The sequence below is a fragment of the Patiria miniata genome, unplaced genomic scaffold, assembly GCF_015706575.1.
Source record: "Patiria miniata isolate m_02_andy unplaced genomic scaffold, ASM1570657v1 HiC_scaffold_6, whole genome shotgun sequence".
In the NCBI taxonomy this organism is placed as follows: domain Eukaryota; kingdom Metazoa; phylum Echinodermata; class Asteroidea; order Valvatida; family Asterinidae; genus Patiria; species Patiria miniata.
In genome coordinates, this window is record NW_024037073.1 from 24,557,458 (window position 1) to 24,582,908 (window position 25,451).

At 41.8% G+C, this 25,451-nt stretch overlaps 1 protein-coding gene and 1 long non-coding RNA gene across 2 annotated transcripts; both read left to right on the forward strand.

The window, feature by feature from the left end:
- The first annotated feature begins 5,331 nt into the window (after nucleotides 1-5,331).
- Nucleotides 5,332-17,747, forward strand: LOC119743353 (centromere/kinetochore protein zw10 homolog). Its single transcript, XM_038219749.1, is given in 15 exon segments — nucleotides 5,332-5,344; nucleotides 5,645-5,841; nucleotides 7,235-7,309; nucleotides 9,343-9,406; nucleotides 9,987-10,060; nucleotides 10,507-10,626; nucleotides 10,827-10,951; nucleotides 11,706-11,787; nucleotides 13,347-13,532; nucleotides 14,192-14,317; nucleotides 14,936-15,067; nucleotides 15,927-16,019; nucleotides 16,783-16,893; nucleotides 17,414-17,420; nucleotides 17,423-17,747. Coding segments are annotated over 15 exon segments (1,497 nt in total). The 3' UTR covers nucleotides 17,515-17,747.
- A 2,791-nt stretch (nucleotides 17,748-20,538) lies between these two features.
- LOC119742430 lies at nucleotides 20,539-22,942 on the forward strand. Its single transcript, XR_005272851.1, has 3 exons — nucleotides 20,539-20,588; nucleotides 21,304-21,428; nucleotides 22,267-22,942. It is a non-coding gene; the product is annotated as an uncharacterized LOC119742430 (long non-coding RNA).
- Nucleotides 22,943-25,451: the final 2,509 nt, after the last annotated feature.

The window sequence follows — 25,451 nt, forward strand, 5'->3', positions numbered from 1 at the left end:
CGGGGGCCCTACACTTCACGATTGCCGTAATTTTTCCCTTAAATGACCTATCAGCCATCAGAAAATGATATGTCCTAAAAAGTCAAAATTAGCAGGGACAAATTTTGACCCCTCCCCCTAGATATCCCACTGGTCATGGCTTTCAATAGTATACAACTGCTTTATGTGCAGTTTCTTTATATTTCCAGTGTGTTTTTGGTCCAACGTAATAACACCAAAATGGATGAGAAGCAGGGACCAACTTCTGATGATGTCCCAACTGGGGAGGTAACGTCAACCACAGTTACAGAGGGTGATGTTGTCAAGATGCCAACAGATGCGGCCATCACTATGGATGCCATTCCCAATGAAGATGAGGAGGACAAATCCAAAGGTGACTTGTTATTCTTTTACTTGGTGAAGACGTTTGCTCCTTTGCCAGGTCAGCTAAGTGTAATCTCATTCATGTTATTTTGTCCATTCTTGCTTATTGGAAACTTAATACTTTAACCCAGTGAAATTAATTTTGTTGCAAAATAGTTTTGGTGCTTTCCAGGTAAGTTTTTTAAATTGGGGATATGAGGGTTAATTTCATTAAAAAAAAATGCACCTTTACTTGGTACTTGGTACTTGGTGGTTATCCTGAATACTCCACGTGGAAGTCTAGCAAGGAGGCCTTGGGGAAGTGGAACTAAATTAAATCCTTAAAGGTGTTGTGGTTTGGGGCGTCTGTGGTGTCTTGAGGGAGCTTGTTCCATTTCCGGATAGTTCTTGGTAGGAATAACTGCATATAGATGTCTGTCCTTGCTGCAATTTCTGTGAACTGGTGGTTGTGAATTCTACGAGCCGGTGCTGGTTTGGGGACTATGGATGATGAGTTAATGTGAACTATGTTGTGTATTATTTTAGTAGGTAAGTAGGTAAGTTGGTTAACTTTCCTTCTCTCTTCCAGTGAAGACCAGCCTAGGGTTGTCAACATGTCGGTCACACTGCTCAGTCTGGAATAATCTCGCATTACGAAACGAGCAGCCCTCATCAGTTGCACTTTTTTTCCAGGGATGTTATGTTCTTAGCTATGTGAGGGTTCCAAGCAATGCTGCCATATTCTAGGTGTGGTCTGACTACTGCTAAGTACAGCTTTTCTTTGACTGATCTGGATGCAGAATGAAAATTTATTTTGATGAAGGCGGGGCCCGCTTCCCGGAGATTCGCATGATGTTACATTTGCTGGAGTTAAATTTCATTCCCCAGGTTTGCGCCCAGTGAGCCAAGTTGTCCAGGTCCTTTTGGAACATCAGTTCACCAGTTGATGAGTAGATCTTCCAATATAACAGGCAGTCGTCAGCGAAAAGGCGAGTTGTGCCAGTCACTGATTTGCTAATGTCATCGATGAAAAGTAAAAACCGATGGGAAAAACCGATGTCTTCCTTCCAGTCAGATGGTAGAGAACCCAGGTCAAGTGATTGTTGGAATATGAATGCGAGTACTGGGGCAACTTCATTGGCAGCTAGTTTCAAGTTGAGCGACGTCAGTAACTTGAGGACTCTGCTAACAGACACGGTGATGTTTGTCAAGTCTGAGTAGGGACTCGGTGGTAGAACTGGCTGCACATCGGTGTCATCCCAGCTGAAAACACTACAGAATTGGTCTTGTAGGGTTTCAGCTTTTTCTTGGTCAGATGTGATATTTTTCCTGTTGAGTTTTAGAACCTGAACCCCTGTGTTGTCTTTACGAGTGCTGTTTACGTAGCGCCAACATTTCTGGGGGTTAGCTGTAGATGTAGTTTCTTGTAAATGTGTGCGTTTAGCCCTTCGGATTTCGCTGTTCACTTGCTTTTGGGTCATTCCACCGGGTTGGGAAGCAGTGCATGTTACATCCATATATTTGGTTATATTATTAAAAGTATCAATGCATTCTAAACAATTGCTCAATTTGATATTTGTCTTAAGGTGTTTCAATACTTGAGAAAGTTTGAAATCATTTGAAAGTACTTTGACAAAAATATAAGCAAAAATGTCATATTTGGACGTAACATTGACACCGTGTCAATGTTACATCCAAATATTCTTTGTTTCCCATTTTTTACACGTATGTAAAATATTACCCAAACTGACATTGCATATTTACAACTGGACACCTAAGCACCAAGAAAAGCTTTTGTTTTGGTATAGTCAGGGTTCAAATATAGCAGAAACAATACCTCTAGTGTGGATGTAACGGTGTAAAAATCACGCAATGGAAGTGTGACATTGGGTTTTACACCGTGTCAATGTTACATCCACACAACCAAGCTATCATTTCTGCTCCATTTGATACCTGACTACCGTAACAAAATTTTTTTTTATTGTGTTGCATGTATAGTAAGAAGTTAGCAAAGTGAATTTGTGTGATGTTTCGCAGAAATTTAAAAAAAGGTACAAATGTCACATTTGGACGTAACACTGACACGGTGTCAATGTTACATCCAAAATGACATTTTTTTGCTCATATTTTTGGCCAAATACATTGAAATGATTTCAAACTTTCTGCAGTCGTGAAACACCCAACAACAAATATTATGTAGAGCAACTGCTAGCAAAGCATTTATGCTTTTGTTAATATGGTCATATGTCACATATGGTTCCCCAACCCGGTGGAATGACCCTTTTGCAAAAGTTTGAATGTAGACCGCTTGTTACTGCCTTCACATAGCTGCGCTCTTTCTTCCTGCAGCAACGGATTAGGACAGTAGTGAGCCATGAGGGTCTAGAATGTCCCTGGACTGGTTTTTGTGGTGCATTGTACTAATTCGTTAGTTTTCAGCCTGTCCCTAAAAATACTCCAATTTGTCTCAACTGTTCTGGTTTCAGGAGATGACTGCATGAATTCGGTCTTAAGCTCTAGCCAGATTTATTCAGCTTGGATTCATCCACATCATTCCACTTGAAGATTGTCCTAGGGGGCTTGACAGAGCGAGGTGCGGTGATGTTTATGTCAGCTAACACTGTTGCGTGATCGCTAATTCCGGAGTTGCTGTAAACATTACAAACCAGAGTTTTACGTGTGGTGAAGAGCAAATCTAAGATGTTATATGTTCCTGTAACTGGGTCTCTCCTTGTAGTAAAATTTGCCTTTTGTTGGAGATTGTAGTCATCTGCGATGTTGATCATTTTGGATTGAATACCGTTTGCCGAGAAAGTACATGTACCAGTCCTTGAGTTCCAAAGCATGCCCGGGATGTTGAAGTCTCCTGAAAGAATGATGAATGGGGAGTTTACCTGAGCCTGCAATTTACTCAGACTTCTGTCTAGGTTTTCTAGAGATTCTGGCCTGTAGGAGTCGGGGGCTCTATATTATGCAGAGATGAAGATGTCCTCTCCTTTCGGCTTGAGCGGTAGTTGGCACCAGAGTAATTCACAACCATCTTCAGAAAGTTCAATGGCTGAGAAACCATCCTTAACCAAGATAAAGACACCTCCGCCACATCTGTCGTTTCCTCTGTCCTTGAACCTTTGTTCAACTGTCAAACTTGTGAATTTCTGATGAATGAATGCAAAGTTTACAAAGCCATTCATATCTTAAAACATTCATTCTTTTATAAAGCCTTGTCCGCACTGGACTTTCTTTGGTCAAACTTACCGAGACTATGGGTACTTTTCCCATTTTAAGTCCAGTGCGGACAGCGTGGGACATTTTCCTCTCAGTTACTTTTCCTGAGTCCAGCGGTTACTTTTACTGGCCAACTGCTGCCCAGGAAAACTGACCACGCACCCAGGAAAATTGACCAGGTCACTTTTCCTGAGACGATAAGTCCAGTGCGGACAGTGCGAGTCGGTAAAAGCGGCTCAGGAAAGTGACATCCGGCCCGAGCGCGAGTATCATGCATACAGAGACCGCACGATCCCACACGTGATGTGGCCGAACATTTTGTGGAAACACGTACCGGTACGCTGCGGTGTGTCAAGTCCGAGCGGTAAAATCTCGTTATAAATATATTTTAACGGAGAATACATTCACAGAAAATATCAAGATCACATTCTGGGAAATACTTTGCAGTTATTCTTTTTCTCCAACAATGTTTGTTTTGTATTTTCTATGATCTAAATTCGTCCTGTTACGCCGTGTAGTCTGCATGGCACCGTACGTAGGCCGCAGTCCCTGGTTCCGGTCCTACATCATAGCTTTGATTCTGTTAGCATGAGGTGGGAACCAGCGATTACCGATGGAACTGCTGCCGCATGGCTTCGATGTCGTCCATCACAAATGCGTCAGAATAGTAGGCATTTTCGTCAAGATTTATCATGTCAAGATGAAATAACATCGTATGTAACGATTATATTGTGCATTTTAATGGTGTGTGTAATATTATACTGTGCCTATTGGGGCTAAAAAAAAATGTGATTGGCATTTTATTTCCTGTGCACGTGACTGTGACAGCTCGGTCACTTCTCCCACACGGTCTGGGTAAAATTTCCCGTGTCGAAAGTCCAAGTGCGGACAGTGGTCACATTTGACCATTTCTCATTTTACCATCGTCTCGGTAAAACCTTCAAAAAAAAAGTCCAGTGCGGACACGGCTTAAGACGGAATTTTGCGTCGGGGTGATGTAAATCAAATTTGGTTTTGCCCTTCACCGACTATCCATCTTATGAATAGTTAATGCAGTACCCACTGCTATGTACATCAGATTTGAACCAACCAGCTCGGTGGTCGAGTGGTAAGATGTCTGCACTAGAAAGCAGGAGGTTGTGGGTTTGAGTCCCACCCCAGTGATTTTTTTCCAACTTTCACTCGGGAGGTACCACACTGAGTATACAGTGTTTATACGTCGGTGCAGGGCGAAACCTTATTTGATTCATTCTTTTGTTGATTAATACAAAGCCCATTAAAAAAGGCAAATAAAAAAACCGGAATCGTGCTGAGACCACTGAATGAACGCTGGGACATACGGTTACATCGCGTCGTTCAAACAAGAGTTGGAAATTTAACGATCGATCGCGAGGGAAGCTCTCAGAATTGAACGGGAAATTTCACTTTTCATCTGACTCATAAGCAAACTTTAGCACCTCGATTTTAATCATCGTCTCTCCTTGTACCTCAGGTGGCGTATCTCGTAATTTGGAGGCTGTTTTGAGGTAAATCTGATGTTTTTATTTGCCAATGTTGTGGTTTTTTTGGTCAACGGCAGTCGGCAGAATAGTGTCGCGCAACGTTTTCTCATGGTTTCTCGAGAATCGCCACCAAAATCGTTGAAAAATTTCATATTTTAGTCTTCATTGTTCTGTTTGAAGTTGATTACTAGCTTCGTGAATGTCTGTTGCATCGAATGAGGTATGAATTATGGAATCTGGGTCGGGATAATATCTAGGGAAAATGGACCGTTTTTGTAATGTACTGGGGATACAGAGTCCGGGATTTCGGGACTCTTACGACCCGGTGCTTTTAACGTAGTTGTGACTCCAGATCTAATGCAATAGGCATTAGAGCTGGAGTTACTCAAGCTACATGTAACTAGTGGACAAGGCCTATCTCTGTATTAACCGTCACAAATCCGCAAGCTTATTGATTGGGTTTTTATATCCTAGAGTTTAAAAGTGCTACAGACAAAACTTCATTCGAAAATTGGTCCTGCCATTTGGGTTTCGGGTTTTTTTACTCACCCAATATTTTGTAATTCTTTTCCCAGATCTGTTGGAAAAGGAAGACCTGGGGACGCGCATCGGCAAATTATCAACTCACATTGATGAGATCAAAGGTGAAATCTACCACGCCGTACACAAGAAGTATGCCAACTACAGACCCACCAGGGACTCCACCCAGGAGCTACACAACAAGGTGCAGACACTGTCCACTGAGATGCAGACTCTCAGCAATAAGATCAAGGTATGTCATAGTCTTAAGGCCCTAGTAACACATTCACGGTTGGACCTGCGAATATCCACCGTTTACCAAGAATCAATTGATCACAATGAACCGTCAAGACTCATGGAGAAATCGACACTCTAAGAATGCACTAGGGTTTCAGGACGGATAGCCACAACTGTCAGAGGTTTCTTTACGAATACACCACGATTTCTTGAATGGATTGTTTATGAATATTGACAGTATTACCAAGAATAATGATGTTAATGCCACAGTTGTCTGCGATTGGGCCACAGACGACCAAGGTTCTCCTACAAATAAAGTATAGTCATATTCGTAGTACAACCTTAGCAGAATTCTAGCATATCTGGGCATAACCGTAGGACATTTGTAGTGAATTCGTAGAGATTTCCACCACGAATGAGCTACAAATCTCCAAGAATATGTATGAATAGCTACAAATAACACTACGAATTAGTTCGGTTGTTCTATGGATGTCCCAGGGTTCTACTGCGCATTGATTTTCATGATGATTCACCACGGAAGTTTGGAACAGTTAAGAACTTTGTAGCCCCTCCATGAATACCAAAGGAAGTTGACGGATAACCACGCAGATGTTGAAGATGAATGGTTATCATATGTAGTATGTGTGGGACTGAAAGTGAACAGTAAATTGCCTGCAGAAGTCACGTTTGTGCACTAGTTTCCCCCATTTTGTTTTTGTTTTTTCTTTGGGGGGGGGGTATTAGGAGTTGGCCTAGACGTTTTGATGGTGGGTGGTATTGGTTGGTCGTGAGTGAGGGCTCCCTCTTGCGGGGGTTATCGCTGCGGGGGTTATCGCGTATCAAACCATAATAACGTCTAGCCCCTAGACTAGGTATGTAGGGCTGTCTGATCAGATAGGCATTGGTGTCTGTGGTTATCACTTATTGCACCATTGGTAAAAACCTAGCCTATTCTATGGCCACACACTGGAGTAATCTCTGTGCTAAGGGCCATACAAGTGTGAGCACAGCAAGTTGATAAAATGATCCATTTTTTTCATGGAAATATTTTGGCCTTATATTTGGCATAGGGGTTCTTTTTACCCAAGCGTCCCACTTTGTGCCGAAACCTCATATGGTTCAATACTTTGAGGTGTCCACTGGAATGTAAATTGTCAAACAATTGGCCATGCACAACGGCCAATTCAAGATCAACACACAGTCTGGCCTGTATGACTTCACAGACTTTTGTGTGTGTGCAAAAGCAGAATGTTACACGGAGGTTAGTGCCTAGAAAATCCATCAGCCCTGCCTGTGCATAAAAACAGCCAGTGCGTCTTATCACGTCCTCTGATGCAAACTGGTTAAGATGTTACTTTTTATTGTCAAAAGAAGTCAATTTGGTATCTTTATTTTTTGTTGGTATTCAGGGAGACATCAGTTCCCAGCTCAGCAGCTCCACCAGTGATCTTCCTGACCTCACCAGACAGTTTTTTTTGTGGTCTGTTTGAAGTCGATCATTAGGCTCTGTGAATAACTGCTGAATCTACGAGGTATGTAAATGAAATCCGAGGTGGGATATTAGAGGTGAAAATGAACAATTTTTGAGAGGCCATTTTTTTAGGGTCTCTTGCTACCACACTCCAGCGATACATGTGAATGAATATTATGAGCATGTCAGCTGGAGTTACTCCAGCTAAGTTCTAGGGGTAATTGGCAATGACATAGTCCCATGATGTAACTTAGCTTGAGTAACTTCAGCTCTAATGCCTATCGCATTAGAGCTGGAGTCGAATGTCGGGCAAGTCGACCGTCGAGACAACTCGACTCGGGACAAGTCGACCATTGAGACAACTCGACCCTTGAGACAAGTCGCCCGGTTTGACAACTCAACTCGGGACAACTCGACCGTTGAGACAGCTCGACTCAATGGAAATGTATACGCGTGGAGCGGAAAAAGTTGCAATCTGTGGCAGGACCCGGGCACAGCACGGGCATACTCGATGCACAGAGGCGCGCTTCGATCCGGTGGCCGTCGCGTTGGGCCGGCGCGCCCCGCCTGCGAGGACCAGGCCCGGCCCAGCACGGGGCAAGTCGACCGGCGCAGCAAGTGGGCTTACAGGCCCGGCAAAAACAATGCCACCGTGCATGGCGCGGCCACATTGACCAGGGATAAGTGCGCGCACAGGCCCGGCAAAAAACGATGTCACCGTGCACGGTACGACCACGTTGACCGGGGATGTGCGCGGCCCGGAAAAACGGACGATGTGCACGGTCAATCACGCTGCGCTATATCGGCTCTGTTTTTTTTTTGAGTTGCAACAAAAAAACTCATGTGTCATAACTCCCAATCGGCGATCAGCCGCCGTCAAAATCCCCAGTACTATCCCCAAAACTAGGCCCCAAAACAAGTGAGTCGACTTGACTCGACGGTCGACTTGTCTCAACGGTAGATTTGTCTTTCCATTTATCACACATACGGTCGAGTTGTCTCAATGGGCGAGTTGTCTCAACGGTCGACTTGTCCCGAGTCGAGTTGTCTCAACGGTCCACTTGTCTGACCCCCCTGGAGTCACAACTACGTTAAAAGTACCGGGTCGTAAGAGTCCCGAAATCCCGGACTCTGTATCCCCAGTGCATTACAAAAACGGTTCATTTTCCATATATTATCCCGACCCAGATTCCATAATTCATACCTCATACGATGCAACAGGCATTTACGAAGCTAGTAATCGACTTCAAACAGGACAATGAAGACTAAAATATGAAATTTTTCAATGATTTTGGTGGCGATTCTCGAGAAACCATGAGAAAAGTCGCGCGACACTATTCTGCCGACCGCCGTTGACCCCCCAAAAAACACAACTTTGGCAAATAAAAACATCAGATTTACCTCAAAACAGCCTTCAAATTACTAGATACGCCACCTGAGGTACAAGGAGAGATCGATGATTAAAATCAAGGTGCTGAAGTTTGCTTACGAGTTGGATGAAAAGTGAAATTTCCCGTTCAATTCCGAGAGCTCCCCTCGCGATCTATTTAATTTGTGTATTTGTGATTTAATTTGTGTATTTGTGTAAGTCGGCAAAATGACGACTTGAGGCAGAAGCCGACATTCGCGTAAGTCGTCACAAATTCTCTGGTCCCGAGAGTGCCGTCTTAGCTGGAGTTTATTGTAGGATAAGTAAACAATCCAAAACCTGAAATTTTCGGGGATTTCAGGACCTAGTGCCCCTTTAAAGTTTATTTTATTGGAATATTATTTGAAAATCTTAAATGGAAAATTCGAGGGAAAAAAAATTATTCTAGAAATTAAAACACTGAAAATCGAACCGGGAGGTTTTCAGTGATGGAATTGTGCCAATTTGGTAGAAACAATAAAATTCACTTGTGATTTTGTGGTGTATATGAATAAAAAAAAAAGAAGTCTGCACATTTAATGCTGTGTAGTGAATATTCATGTTTGAAAATGTATTTACAGAAATAGTGTATGATAACATTTGTTAATTTGTTTATTTTATCATATTCACCATTTTAGCTCAATGAATACAAAGCTGTCATCACGGCTACCGAGGGATTTGAAGCTTCTCTACGGAAAACAGGTCAGTCAGCAGTTACACAGCAAACCAAAACAAATAATCATACAGAATATTTATATAATATTGGATGGCTTTGAGGTGGATACAAGAATATATTGCATGAGCTATGACAATATTGCACGAGTCGAAGACAATATATTCTTGTAACCCCCCCCCAAAAAAAAGCCATCCAATATTATTATTTTTTATATCGAGCTGACTTAATTCGCTAGAAATACAATTCAAGACACTGTCTTCATTTCTCCTTTTTCGTCAAACTATTTGAAGCTGCCATTGTAATTGTTGACAACAGTGCGCGTATATCTGGCCTGCTGCGCGCTGCATGCTTGCTGCGTGGGCGTCTTTGTTCAACGGTACCGCGCACTACGCTCTGTTGAGTGGTTGACAACTGTGAGTTTCCAGCGAAAATGCCTGGATGAGGGCGCGCCGGAGAATTTCCAAATGATTGCTATCTTGGTTCGTTTCACAAAAGCATACAATACGCTGATTTATTTTTGACCGCTGGAAGCCTCATATAAATAATAAAATAAAACACTGCCTTGAAGCTAAATATTTGAAATAGCAGAGAATTTCTCTTATTCAGGTTTTATTGCAGAAACTGCTTCTCCACTGCTGACCTACGCCAGAGATGTCAATGTCCACTTTGCTAACAAAAAGGTGAATTATTTTTTTAAGGTACTTCTCAATATGTTGTGGCAACATTTCTTTAATAGCAACATTCAGTTTGTTTGGACTTGTGACTGGACTTGTGACTGGACTTGTGACTGGACTTGTGACTGGTCTTGTGACTGGACTTGTGACTGGACTTGTGACTGGACTTGTGACTGGACTTGTGACTGGACTTGTGACTGGACTTGTAACTGGACTTGTGACTGGACTTGTGATTTACTTGTGACTGGACTTGTGATTTACTTGTGACTGGACTTGTGACTGGACTTGTGACTGGACTTGTGATGGACTTGTGACTGGACTTGTGATGGACTTGTGACTGGACTTGTGATTTACTTGTGACTGGACTTGTGATGGACTTGTGACTGGACTTGTGATGTACTTGACTACATCCCTGACATTGTTTATGTTTGGTTTATTTCATTTTTGGAAAGTTTCAAGAGCTGATAGTTGAAACCCGCAAGCTGATGCAGAGAGAGCTGCACAATACAAAGAGAGTCGGTACAATGAAGGTTGACAACAAGAACGTCAAAGATCAAAAACAAGATGCCAAGGTTAGAATTTGTTGGAAATTGTGCGCTTCAAGACTAAACTGGATTTGATTTTGTCATTCTAATCAGCCTTTAAGAGTTCTTGCAAGTTTAAAACATTAATTGAAATATTTATTGTTGAAATGTGTTGAATGAACTTATCGTATTAAATATGAAATTTCACTTGAGGACACTTGCAATGTAATTGTTTTTACTTCTTTCAGGACAAGTGCTACGTCAGCGAGGGTATCTTTGCACTGCCTGGGTGTGCAGTCAGTGAAAGCATAGAGTGTCTTGTTAATCTAGCCTACCAGACATTACAAGAAGCTGCTAGTAATACACCACAGTGGTGAGTTGGAAAATGTGTCCATCTGGCTTTGCATTTTCATTAATTAATTTGGGGAGCTAATCATCCTTACTCGCAGCAGAAGATGAATTGTAAAGGACACGGCTACAACGTGGTTGAGCCGAAGGCATGTTATGTACAAGGGCCTCAAGCAGCCGTCGTAAGACCCTCATGGCACAGGAGAGAATTAATGAGCAACTCTACTCACATATTAACCGATCCGGGAATCGAACCCAGGCCACAGCGGTGAGAGGTACGTTCTTTACGCACTGCGCCACCCATGCCAACTGCCTGATGTGATGTGTTTATGCTATTCTCACCATAGTAAAGTAAAGTCTGTTGTGAGCCAATATGGCCCATCAGGCTGGTGTTTACCTCCGGTTTCAGTAGCATGAAACGACTGAGAACATTTCTGTTTCCCACTGGATGGGATGCTAGTTCATCGCAGGTTACTCCCCAGCTAATGCCGGTACCCATTTATACTCCTGGGTGGAGAGAGGCAAGTGGGGGTGAAGTGGCTTGCCCAAGGACACAACATATGGCCAGCAGCTGGATTGGAACCTCTGACCCTCTGATCATGAGTCACGAACCCAAACCACTTGGCTGCACTTGTCCCAAGTCATGTGAAAAAGCAAAAGTGCCTTTTGTCCAAGCAAATTGAAATGTGTTGAACAAAATGTCAGAGAACACAATATATTCAACCTCAACCTACATAGTGTAAAGGATTTTTGCTAATGTCTTATTTTTATGTTTGCAGTGCCATCCAGCTGTTCTACACAGTGCGAAACATGTTTGAGATATTTTGTGATGTCGTACCCACATACCACAGAGATAGTCTGGTGAGTCAACTTCTGGACTTTTTCAAACGGTCATTTAGTAATACTGAATTTCATTATCATCTGCTAAATGGCATAGTTGCTCAAAACAATTTGTCTGAATTGCATAGATAGGTGCTCAAAGATTGTATTAGAGATTAGTCATGTACCATTAGGGGAAAAAGAAGACTTTTTCAGTGTGTAGTTTTTCTTCAAAATGATAACATGCCGGATGTTACAATTTTTCGGGTGCACCACAGAGTGACAAATCGTCTATGGACTTTGTGCACACCATACATGACTTTGTGGTGCAACTGACACATTTCATGGGAAGATTTTGTACCATTACTATCCTTTCACCAAATTGATTTTTGTAAATAAGTTGGCCAGTTTGTTTTCAAACAAATAAATTAATACATAAATCTGCCTCCAAGTCTGTGTCATGAAAATGTGAACATGTAGTGAACATAGTCAGAAGTGAACGTGAGTAGTCACTTAAGGCCTTTTTACACTAGAGCCTCTCAACCCGGGTTGAAAATCTCAACCTGTCAACTGTGATCCAATGAAGATCCAAATTTTGCAAAAGCAAATTCTACTCGTGTTTGAAATACAATAACCAAATATGAATTCACAAGGTCGTAACTCCATTCTGCAACAAAGTGATATCTTGCGCGAGTAAAAACGTTGTATCTCAAGGTCCATTGACTTTGTGTGTTACATCAGGGTTATTTTAAGTAAGATACGACCTTTTGACATTCTGAAACTTGTGTTTCACGAATGGCCCATTTTAGGAGATACGACCTTGTTGCATGAACACGACTAATTGCTAACTTGGGTTGTTAATGGCACATAGGGACATTTGCAATTAAACTGAAACATACCAGATTCGAACCAGCCAACCGATCCTGTTAGCTCGGTGGTCGAGTGGTAAGACATCTGCACTAGAAAGCAGGAGGTCGTGGGTTTGAGTCCCACCCGAGTGATTTTTTCCATCTTTCACTCGGGAGGTAACACACTGAGTATACAGTGTTTAAACGTCGGTGAAGGGCAAAACCTAATTTGATTGAAACATACCTACCGATTTAATGCTAGATTTGACCTACCTTGCTACGCCAACCTGACAACCTACCGCTTTAACTAGAAAATCCTAGCTCCAAGTGAAGATAGGACCGGTACCAAATAACCTATGAAACTATTCCGCCTGACATGGTATCATTTAGAAGAAAATAATCATTGAAGGTGCTTTTAGAAAGTGTGCCCGCTGGCACATATTTTTCATGTGTTATCAATGAAATCCAGTTATGAGACCCCTAAAATTGTGCAACCATTTTCTCTGTTTTCCGGAAATGTATAGTATCCACTGAGCTGAAACGTCAACAAGTTTGTTATGCACCCTTTTTATGATTGAGCAATATTATTGATTCGAATGAAAACAAAACAAAAAGCACAAAAAACAAATGTTCCTGTGTACAAAAGCAAGGATGAAAACAATGAAGAAAGTTATGTTGATATTGTCTTCAACTTACACAACAGAAATCTTGACATTTCTTTTATGTTTTTTTTTAATTTTTCTTGTGAAACAGCAAAAGCTACCCCAGGTGTGCGCTCTCCACCACAACAACTGCATGTACATCGCCCATCACCTGCTGACTCTAAGCCATCAGTATCGTCAATCCTTACCCCCGCCCCTCTGTGACGGCACGTCCACGTTTGTCGACCTCATCCCTGTCTTCAGGAAGCTGGCATCCGAATGTTTCTTGGCTCAAATGGTAACAAAAACAGCAGCCTATATTTTCTCATTTGTACCGAGTCAACACAGCCTGAATGTGTCGGGTTTCTACTGTACCTCCTGATATTTCAGTGGGACTAAACTTCAGCACTGAGTTGATTTTATTGGTCTAAAACTGTTATCCCGTTGTTAACCCTAGCCCTGCCAGATGCAACACAGTGCATCAGGCGCAAACATCTGTGGGACCTTGCTGCACTGAGCCACCAACACCAGTGCATAAACGGCCAATTCTGAAACATTGAGAGTTAGTCCCATTGAGCAATACCACAGTGGTATCCTGCTGCAGTTGGTGACCACAGACTCTGAGGCAGTTTAGCCTTGAGATTGCCCATCTGATGGATCTTGCTACACTGAGCAGGCTTGTAGACAAGTGTTGCATGTTGCTGCGTTTAGCAGGGTTTCTAGCCACAATACCCTGGAGGGTTAGGGTTAAGGCCAGTGTATCCTTCTTGGCTACGCCAATCCTAAGTTTTGACGTCACAACAGGTATTCATCCCACAGATTACAAAAGTTGCAACACATTTCAACTGCAGCAAATTTCACTTTGAATGTTATGGGAAATGTGCATTGCACTCACATTCAAGCGAAATAAATAAACTCTCCGTATCCTGTATTTGCATTACTGCTTCTTTGTTGCAGAGAATACAGCGAGACCAATTAGTGGAGAGTCTGTCTGGTGCAGAGGGCTTTGACCAAGTAGCCACTGACGACAACTTCTTGGCATGTGAGAGGGCCATTTTACAATAATCCAAAATTTTAGCCCAAGTGAAAAAAAAACGCCAGTTTCTTGCCACGGCCCGCTTCCTTTTTCCTGCTTGCTTCCTTTGTTGTGTTTTTTTTAATTCATACATTTACAAAATAATTTACAAATGCATTGTCAAATGTATTTGTTTTAAATGAAATTTGTAGAAGGGGTGACAGCTCCTTCAGGCACAATTTTGTATCAGCAAAAGAGTCAAGCAAATGCATCAATCAATTCATCATCTTGGAAAATCAACCATCTTGGGGGGGGGGGTGCCCGCCTCCTTAATTTTTTTCAAAGCCTCGGACGATAAACTATTTTTGTTTTTTTTACTCGGCCTTATCTAGGACTTGGATTTCCACATAAGAATATTCAAATATTCAATTTTGTTGATAAAAATGAAGTCAAAGTAAAGTTTCACCTCTGCCTTTTTGGCTAGGAATCTTCCCAAATCCCTTAAAGAAATCCTCCATTTTGCATTTCTGAAAATTACAGCAAAAGCAAATGTTGTATATTAAGCCTTTAACAGGCACGATTTTGTCTGAAATCAGACCTTTTGAATCTGAGAGAAAGACATTACCGGTCTCGAAAGGAATGCATCTTTCAGAGGCAATCTCATCCCTGTCTTTATCCCATTGCAGGTTGTCCATCAGTTGGGTCACCTCCAGCGAGTCTGGACCGACATCCTCCCCAGTAACATCTTCACCAAGGCCATGTCTACACTCATCAACACGGTACTCATGCACATCCTGGAGAAAGTCTCGTCACTTGAGGTGAGAAGATCCCTAAAGTATTTGACTGTTTCATGCAGGTATGTCGTAAAGAACACACAACTGATTGAATTCTGTACAAACCTCTGGCGTCTTGGCATGGGCGTCAGGCGCCGTTGGCAATGCATTAGATTGTCCCTCCCAGTGGTCTCCCTGAACTCTCCTTTTGAAAGTGTGGAGGTGGTACTTGTGCATGGAGTGCATAGGCTGCCAACAAATTCCTAACTCAACATGTCTTAGGGACTATTTTTAAGCTGTGGCAGGAGCTTCTACATGTCACTTGGTGGTCAGTTGGTCAGTCTGTCTGTCTGTCCCCAAAAATTGACCAAAAATCTTTGACCAAAAATTGAAAAATTCCATGCCGTTGTCAGTAAATGCACTCTAGACGAAAGTTATCGGAAAACGAGGTTTGTCTCGATCGATGCGTATGCGCATCTATTTTGCAAATGTCTGTCCTCGGAAAATTGAGCAAAAGCTAGCTCCCTAAGTTTCCAATATAATGTAACTACAACATTTTTCGCAAACAGAAACAGTGATATAGTTAACAAAAATTGTTTGTAACATTTTGTAAAGTTGTTTATGAAAATTTTGTAAAATGGAGGCAAGATAATGCTTAATAATGTTAATAGTCACGTAGTGTGTAGCCCGCTATTTTGATGGGAAACTTAGGGGGCTTATTTTGGTCAATTTTCAGCTCGTGATTTTCACGTGAGATGGCTGCCTGGGCTTGTTTTTATGCACAATCATTTCATGCAAGGTGACCAGAGCTTATTGTGCACTCGCACTTGTTTCGTCTGTGATATCCTTGTGGAATACTGCCACTAATTGGTTAGAACATTTTTTTTGTTGCTCAACTTGACAGGACATCTCAGCTGATGATGCGCAGCAGTTACATTCGTTACTCTCGGGACTGCAAGACAGAATTCCACACTTGATCAAACCAGGAGAAGATGAGGTAAGAAAGCAATTCCTGAATCTAATTTGTTTGTTGTTGCAGAATTTGTTGATAAGATGTTAGGTGGCCCACGAAGTGATGTATATCATGTGTTGAATAATGCACAGTGTGTTGCTTTGTGCATACCAAACATAAATACAAATGTTGGTTGTTTGTTTTTAACAAGCACATTCTGTTGAATGCAAACAACATATTACTGTTGAGAGGTGCATTATTTCACATTAAAAAATTGAATCACTGTGGTTTTTGTTAGGTGTGTAGCAGACTACTCCATAGCTTAGAAAAGTGTATGATCTCTGTATATATAGTTGCAGAGGATGGACACGACTGATAATGCATTGCTTGAACGATACGTGATTACCATTGCAAGCTTATGCTTCATTTGCTCATAAATTGCCCACAAATCCACTTTTCAAACAACTAGAAGTGCATGGGCGTCGCGAGGGGGGGGGGCAAGGGGAGCACTTGCCCCCCCCCCCCCCCGGAAAAGCCACAAAAAAACAAAAAAAAGAAGGAAAAAAAAAGAAAGAAAGAAAAAGAGGCGCGAAGACAAAGTGTTGTGTAAATTTAATGAGTTGGGTGGGGGGGCAAAATGTCCCTGCCCCCCTCTAAAACTGATAAAGCGAGAATGTGTTGAGAAATACAAGTATTTTTGGGCAAAAAAAATTTTGCCCCCCTCTAGAAAAATCCTAGCGACGCCCATGTAGAAGTGTATTCCTTATTGTTAAGGAGGTTGACTGTTCGTATTTGGATTGATGCGTAGGAACCAGTTTTGGTGCAGAGTACCGTTGATCAGTGGATGTCATTCAGCGAGATGCTGTTTATGTTAGACGCCAGCATGCAAGATATTGTCGACAGGTGGGCGGAGGGCAAGGTGAGATACAACACAAATAAGATTCAAATTATAAGCTGGAAAATTCTTTCAGGTTGAACAAAGAAATTGACTGGAGTGGGGTTTGGACCAATGACCTCCGGATTGTCGTTCCAGTGCTCGATCAACTGAACTATCTAGCCCTATGCTGGCAGTTCCCCATTTTAAAAAAGTTGTATCTTGTCTGAGTGATCCCCGTTTGGTATTTGTAGGTTTGCAGCATTGCTAATGTTGCTAGCATCGTGACTTAGGGCGTGATCCCTGGCTTCATGGTATATGTGGGATTATGGCTTCTGACTAGCACCCCTTGAACAAAGACATTGACAAACCACCAACATTGGGCTGGATAGCTCAGTTGGTATTAGCACCGGAACGGCAATCCGAAGGTCACAGGTTCAACCCCTGCTCCAGTCAATTTCTTTGCACAACTTTAAAATTAAAAATATTGTTTATGTTGGGAACTCCTCTTCTTGTCTAGTTGCTCTTTAAACATTTGAGACTGTGATTCTCTCCGTCATTCCAGGGACCACTATGGTGTTCAGCGCCAGTGACGTGAAGAGCCTGATACGGGCCATCTTCCAGAACACCGACATACGAGCCACAGCGCTCGCCAAAATCAGATAGGACCAGCCGGGAAAGTAAGCTGAGTTCAAGGCATATAGGATCATTTGCCATCATTTCATGAACTGGACCAAATTTAAGGGCTAATAATTTATAGCTGACGTCGTTCCACTGAGCTGTTCAATGTATTGTGTCTCCATGCTGAAAAACCACGAAAAAAAGCTGTTCTTTTTCATCCCTCAAAGTGCAGTTTGTAGAATCTGTCATGCATAGAACCCATAGGTCACAGGGAGTGCCTGAGTGCCAGCTCTGTCAGGGAAAAGTAATGCACAGATATATGTAGTGTACCCAAGCATATGCATGAAGTCAACAGCCAACTCACAGCTGTTTAACAGATGTAGTATTTTAGATAACTGTCTGTTCTCAGCGATGGTTGGGTCCGTATGATAGGCAGAGTGTGATATGGACCATGGTATATGAGATATTATCTTCATATAAACTTGAATCCTCGATCCTGATTGGTGAATCCATGGCAACAAGCCGTGCTACATATAACAATGTAGCACGGCCACAGTCCATACTGCACTCCGCATATTGCACTATTATAAGATGCGCGCGCCATTCCATACGAACATGAACAGCGGCATGTGTGTTTCATCTTACTGTGCCTCAAGTTTGCTTAAAGATGAATTTGTTATCGCGCTCACGTTTGTGGAACACAAAAAATGCAGTGCGTGTGTGTCCCACATACCACTCAGCCGAATGTGGGACACAGACACACTGCATTATTCCGTGTTCCACTCGCACTCGCGGGATAACTAATAATACCACATTGTTGCCATGGATCGACCAATCAGGAACTAGTCATGGCGCCTTTCATTTGCAAACATCAAAAACCAAAACTGCCAAGTTATTATGAAATATCTTGACTGTTAGTGAATAATAGTCTCAAGCATCCTGTGAAATCACGGCACCTGGTGTGCTGTCATTTTCAAGAAAAGTGGGATTTTGTATCAATTTCCACCGATGGTCGGCCCTGTTTGAGAGAGAAGCTTGACTTTCTGTCTGTTCCCATCCATCTACTGTTGCCGTATACCTAGATGTAGAACAAAAAGATATATTGCAATAGCTTTTTTTCCCACGTGCTGCATCTCCTTGGAATTCTTTGCTTGGTGCTTATTTCCCTCCAACCTATGATCTGTCCTGCTTCAAGAGGCCCTTCAAGGGCGTTGGATTGGTGGTCTGCGGGTAAAGCTGCAGGTTGTGGGTTTGAGTCCAGCCTGGGGTCATGGTGGGTGTGCCCTTGGGCAAGGCACCTTGTCACTAATTGCTTCTCTCCCACCCAGGAGTAATAGGCTATCAGCTTTGGTCCAAAAAATGGGCCACCGGTACCAGACGATTGAAAAGAGCAATGCTCATAGCGATTTTTTGAAAGGCATATCTAGAGTTGGAGAATGTGTGATAGCTTTGCAGTGTGAGTGGTGGCAGTTTTTTGGGTGTTATCACTTTTGATTTGTGTTTTCATTCAAAATGGCTGTACGTCAATATGCTTGAACCAAATAAATTATATGTGGTAATTACAAGCATGTTTTGGCCTCCATTTTAAAAAAGAAACAAGGGACAGCACCCAAAAAGCTGCCACCGCTGCAATGCTGTCGCATATTTTTTGACTAGAGGGGTGCATACCTTGCCAAACATCACAATGAGCATTATTCCCCTCATTTGATACTGACCAAACCCCCACACTGATGGCTTATAAGTGGGTACCTGTGAGGGCAGAGATGGTGTGGTTGATTTAGCTGCTTTGGGCCGACGTGTAGCCCTGTATATCTGGAGTGGCTTGTAGCCTTGTTCAGGGCGAATAGGCATAAAAAAAAACAAGTCTAAAACCCGAATGGGGATCTTTCTGTGCCTCCTAGACCACTGTTTGGTGGGGAACACTTGGTTTTACCATGAATTAATTGGAGTGGGTTAATCGTTTCTCTTGTTTTCCAGATTTTTATGCTCATTCAGAGTGAGAAGATCAAGAATGACTACACGTGTCTCTGGTTGGCAAGATGCTGTGAGTATTACCGTCAGTTGTTAATGACGTTTCTTCTTCCAACTTCAAAGTTGCTAATTATGGGAATGAATCTACCTGTTAAGCCTCAACTCATAATGTATTGACCATGCACTCACAACTGTGACTGCACAAGCAAATGTCCAACTAAAGTCACGACACGTCGCGTGCATGCATTTCATGTACTGCTGGAAAATCCAGAGTGGCATTAGGGAGATGCACATGTTGCCCATGTGTGAGGTAGACTGACGTGTCTCTAACAATGACATAACCAGCATGCACTTGCCCTGATCGTATATTAAGGATGTGACTTGGCGTTTTATTTTGTAAACCTTGAGCAAATATTTTACGAACTGTTTTAAACGTTTAGCCATTGACAGTGGTTTTTGCATACCCATTTTGTCTGATCTGCAGAGCGGCGTGATTGACATGATAAATCAACAATGGTTGACATAGTAAATAGCGGGCAGTCGTTGATAAAGTAAACATGTTCTACCTGTTCCCCAAATGTAATCAATTATGAGGTGCTTCTAAGGTTTTGTAAATTAAGTAGGTTTGAAAACAACGTTAATTATTTGTGCTACATATATGTGTGGTTGTCTCAAAGGAAGATCGGGTGAACGGAGATCCCTTTTATATAATTCGGGTTTTGTTTAAATGTTTTGAAAAATTAGTAAACGGAGTAAGAAGTTTTTTTGTTTCATACGTGTAAACGTCACATCTTAATCCTATATTTGCCATGTTGGATTTGTTCTATCACATTTCAAGCAGATTGTACGACAGAAATTTGCTACATTGAACATCCCTCTTGGCTCCCAAATATTGTACACAGTTACACTGAGCATTGCTGGCCGAAAATTGCTGAAATGAGCATCCACTGAACCGAACCATCTTTTGTGGACCCAATGTGTTTTCTTACAGCAGTATCCTATGTATTTATAACCTTTCTTTGTGTTGTTTTCGTTGTTCAGACATCATGAATCGTAAGGCCAGACTAGCCTGGGAGTTGTACCTTAAGATGGAGACGTCTGGTGAATCGTTCAGCCTGCTGCAGCTCATTGCCAACGACGGCTACAAGGTAAATCATCATCCCCTATTTTTGTCCGTTGGATGTTTGGTCAAGATTTTGGCATTAGCCCCAAATTAGTATCCAGTCACTCAATCTCAACCTGCAGCCGATTTCACAAAACAGATTGGTCACTTCGTCCAAACGCAAATGGTAGAGGAGACATAAATCTAAATATAACGCATGTGTAGAAAAGAATGCAGTATCCAGACGCTACTTCAGCGGTTGTGTACAAAGTCTATGGAGAGTCAAGAAAACTTTCCAAGTATTTCTGAACCAAATTGGAAGTGTTTCTCAGTCCCAGATTCATGTTTGTGAAACATTTTTGCAATGACTGATCTTTATTGAGATGATGTGTGAAGACAAAAGTGGCGTCAGGTTGCAACATTGTTTCCCACGTGTAAAATCAACGAGAATACGAATCCCTGTCAAAAAAAGAAAAAAATGATTCATTGCACATTTACCACTTTGTGTCATTAGCTTGAATAATGAAGGATGCACTTTTGTGTCCCAACTTTGGTAAGCATGTAGAGGGCATCATAAAATACTAGAATAGCCAAAAATCCCAAACTGCTTAAAATATTGATTTTTGGACAATTTCAACACGGTGGGATATGATCGAAAAATTCAGGCTTTTCATTCAAACTTCTGGTTTTTTTGCTCGACCTCAAATTGGAATTGTCAAGGTCTCCTCTCAATTTTCATATTCCAACTTTTCTGTCGGTAGATGGGCCAGTTCTACTATGCTTTCGATGTCCTGGAAAGATTGGACCCCAATCCTGAATACTGGGAAGGCAAGCGAGGGGCGTGCGTGGGCGTATTCCAGCAGATCATTGCTGGTCATGAACCAAGGTGGGTGTCATCTCTGTCAATCAGCAGTGCACACTGACCAATTAGATCTCAAATTCTGGTCAGGTGACTACAGTACATCAATCAAATAGTGCACACTGACCAATCAGATCTCAACCTTTGGTCAGGTGACAGTCAGGTGACCACAGTTCATCAATCAAACAGTGCGTACTGACCAATTACATCTCAATTAGTATATCACACCGGTGCTCTACCAACTGAGCTATCCAGCCCAATGTTGGCGGTTCCCTAATTGTCAATGTCTCTGTCAAAGGGGCGCTAGTCAGAAGCCCTCAACCCGCATATGCCATGCAGCCAGGGATCACGCCCAGAGTCACGATGCAGACCTGGGAAATATAAAACAGGGATCACTCAGAGAGGATACGGCTTTTTATTACAAATTTTCATGAATACTTTTCAACTTCTTACCCCTTTAGTTCAAATTCATTGATCTTTATGGATTTTTCCTTTGTCCCCATATTCTATGAACAGCTTTCATTTTCACTATTAGGTTTTGCCCTTCACCGACTTATAAACACTGTTTACTCAGTGCGTTACCTCCCGAGTGAAAGTTGGAAAAAAATCACTCGGTTGGGACTCGAACCCATGACCTCCTGCTTTCTAGTGCAGACATCTTACCACTGGACCACCAATCTCGTAAACTCGGTGGTCGAGTCATGGGTTCAAATCCCACCCGAGTGATTTTTTGAAGGGCAAATCTTAATATTGAAATGCATCATCCCGACGCAAAGTCCATCTTGTTAATAGCTTTTATTTTTATGTGCACAAAACCCAGTGAAGTTCAAGCCACTAGATTTTTGTCATTTTTTTTCCTCTACAGAGAAACACTCTGTGAGACATCCTCCAAATCTTGCGCAACACCAGTAACCCGCAGGTGGAATACATCATCCGTGTCATGAAGAAGTGGGCCAAGGACAACAGGGTACCAGTTTCCTGAGGTGGTCCCTATCCTAGTCTTGAGATTGTTTAGATTTGTACATCCCAAATGTCCTGCTTCGCAAAGGGATTTTCCAAAGTATTTGTTCTTCACATTGGGAAATTTGCCTTGAAATATTTCTCTATTTAGCTTTGGCAAGATGGTTATGCAGGAGAAAACAACAGTTCTGGAGAGAGGCTTAAGTCTCTCATGGCATAAACAAAGTAGGCTTGCCTGGTTAAGCTGGACTGTGTGACTCGGTCAGTGACTCAGTCAACAACTCAGTGACTCGATCAGCAACTCAGTGATTCAGTCAGATTCAGTCAGTGACTCGGTCAGTGACTCGGTCAGTGACTCGTCAGTGACTCGTCAGTGATTCGGTCAATGTCTTGGTTAGTGAATCACTCAGTGACTCATTGAGCAACGTGGTGGCTGTCATCAACTCAGTGACTTGGTCAGTGACTCCGTCAGTGCCTCATTGAGCGACTCAGTGACTCAGTCATGCAGTGACTCGGTGACTCGGTCAGTGTCTCATCCCGCAGTCAGTGATTCGGTCAGTGACTCGGTCAGTGCCTCATTGAGTGACTCAGTGACTCAGTCATGCAGTGACTCAGTGACTCGGTCAGTGTCTCATCGCGCAGTCACTGATTCGGTCAGTGACTCGGTCAGTGCCTCATTGAGCGACTCAGTGACTCAGTCATGCAGTGACTCAGTGACTCGGTCAGTGTCTCATCGCGCAGTCAGTGATTCGGTCAGTGACTCGGTCAGTCAGTGATAATAGTGACTGACTCGATCAGTTAATACTCAGTGACTCGGTCGGACAGTCAGTCAGGCAGCATTGAAATGTTCATCATAATTGTGAATGTTCACGTCACAAATGTTGCTTACATGTAGGACAACTCTGCAAGTTTGTATCTTGGAGTTTCTTGGGCCTGTTTAGAGACAACCCAACGGCATGAGAATGGGCCAGGAATGGTTATTCAAGGAGGGGGTAGTCATCTGTATGTACAGGCATGCAACTTTTCCTCGGATCAGCTGATTTCCTCTTTTTTTACTTCCCATGTGTGCCATTGAAAATAGAAAAACACTGTACAAAGTCTGGGAAAAATTTGAATTTCCTCTTTTTTATGATTTCCCAGTTGCATGCCTGTATGTAATGTAATTATACTAAATAATGGTTTATATTTATATAAATATACATGTACAAGTTTTCAGAGCACGTTTGTCAAGCAATTTGGTGTAAGGTCCAGAAGGCATGAAACAAATTGAAAATAAGTGATTTGTACTGGGCCCAATTTCATAGCGCTGCTAAGCACACAATTTCTGCCAGCAGAGCCTCTCTGTCTATATTACGGAGATCGTAAGCAGTAAACACAGCAAAAGGCACGCTAATACCTCAGAGGAACAATTTAACTTACCGTAAGCAATAAACACAGCAAAAGGCATGCTAATATACCTCAGAGACAATTTGCTTAACTTACCGTAAGCAGTAAACACAGCAAAAGGCATGCTAATATACCTCAGAGGAACAATTTGCTTAATTTGCCGTAAGCAGTAAACACAGCAAAAGGCATGTATACCTCAGAGGAACAATTTGCTTAGCTTTTGACGTGACAATGTACATGTAGATCTCAATGCGTGCTGATGCTGAGCACATCCATGCCATGAGTGCTTAAGGATAGTACAATGTTCTGCTGTAGTAATGAGCACAGCTTTTCTGGTAACTGTTAAGCAGCGCCATAAAATTGGGCCCAGATTGTATTCAAGTCCCGAGTCCACACAAATCCTTGAAAGTCAATCTTGTCATCCATGTCCCAAGTCAGTTTCAGAAATTTCAATCCAACAGAATCTTTCTCAAAGGCAATCTATCACATTGTAAATACTATATTTTTTTCATGTACAATATTGGGAAAGAATGTTGCAACCTGATGCTGCTTTTTCTTCATATCATGTCAGTGAAGTCATTCATTGCAAAAATGATGATAATAGACATGAATCTGGCACTGAGAAATACTTAAGAGAACATTTTCTTGACGCTCCATACTTAACGCCGCTGAAGTGGCGTCAGGTTGCAACATTCTTTGCCAATATTGTGTGATATTCTGACTTCATTTCTTTATTTCATCTGTAAAAACATTAAATGTTTACTGCCTTTCTTTAAAGGGAAGATACAACATTTGCAAACATCACAAAACGAAATGATCAAATTATCACGAAATACCTTACTGGATTGTTGGGGAATGACAGTCTAAAGCATCCTGTAAAATTGTGGCTCCTGATGTGCTGACATTTTAAAGAAAAATGGTACTTTTCCAACGCTGGTCGGCCGACCAGCATTGGAGAAAACTGGCAATTTTTCAAAAATTGCTCCCAATTTTTTTATAATTAGTTATTTTCTTTGCAATTGATTACACACCTGTGAAGAGGTATAAGTCTGCTAGACTGATTCTCTGACTTTTTGATTCCCCAAAGTCTATTAGTTGCTCCGTTTTATCTTATAAGTGGGGTCACCAGACTGCAAATACATGACTGGTTTTCTTGGCTTTTCCAGCATCTACAAGCCCAAACGTGAAAAAAGTCATTTTAACAATGTTTGCTAAAACATACTAATCCTCCAAATCCATTTATTTCTGAAAATTGCAGCGAAGCAAATGTTGTACATGCCCTTTAAGTCTGATAAATATTTTCTTGCAGTGTAAATATTGTGTAGGTGAATTTTAAAAGTAAATGTGTACTTAAAATATTGTTGGAATGCTGTGCATAGTTCTTTGAATAAAGGATATTAAATCATCACAATAAATGAAAGTGAAAAAAATACCTGTTTGTTATTGTTTTCTTTGTTTTCTTGGAAGTTTGTTTGGGATTCTGAAAACAAAATTTCAGTTTATTTAAAAGATAAGTTCAGTAAATTTATGTTTGGGCATGGAGCTATAAAAAGTTGGGAAGGTAAGAAAAAAAAAGAATAATATAATTATGGTGGGACTCGAACCTGAGTCGCCTGATTGAGAGTCCTACGCCGGTCCACAAGACCATTAAGGCACTCAAATGTTATACTAGTTCTGCTTAATTACAATTGTAAGATAGGCTTA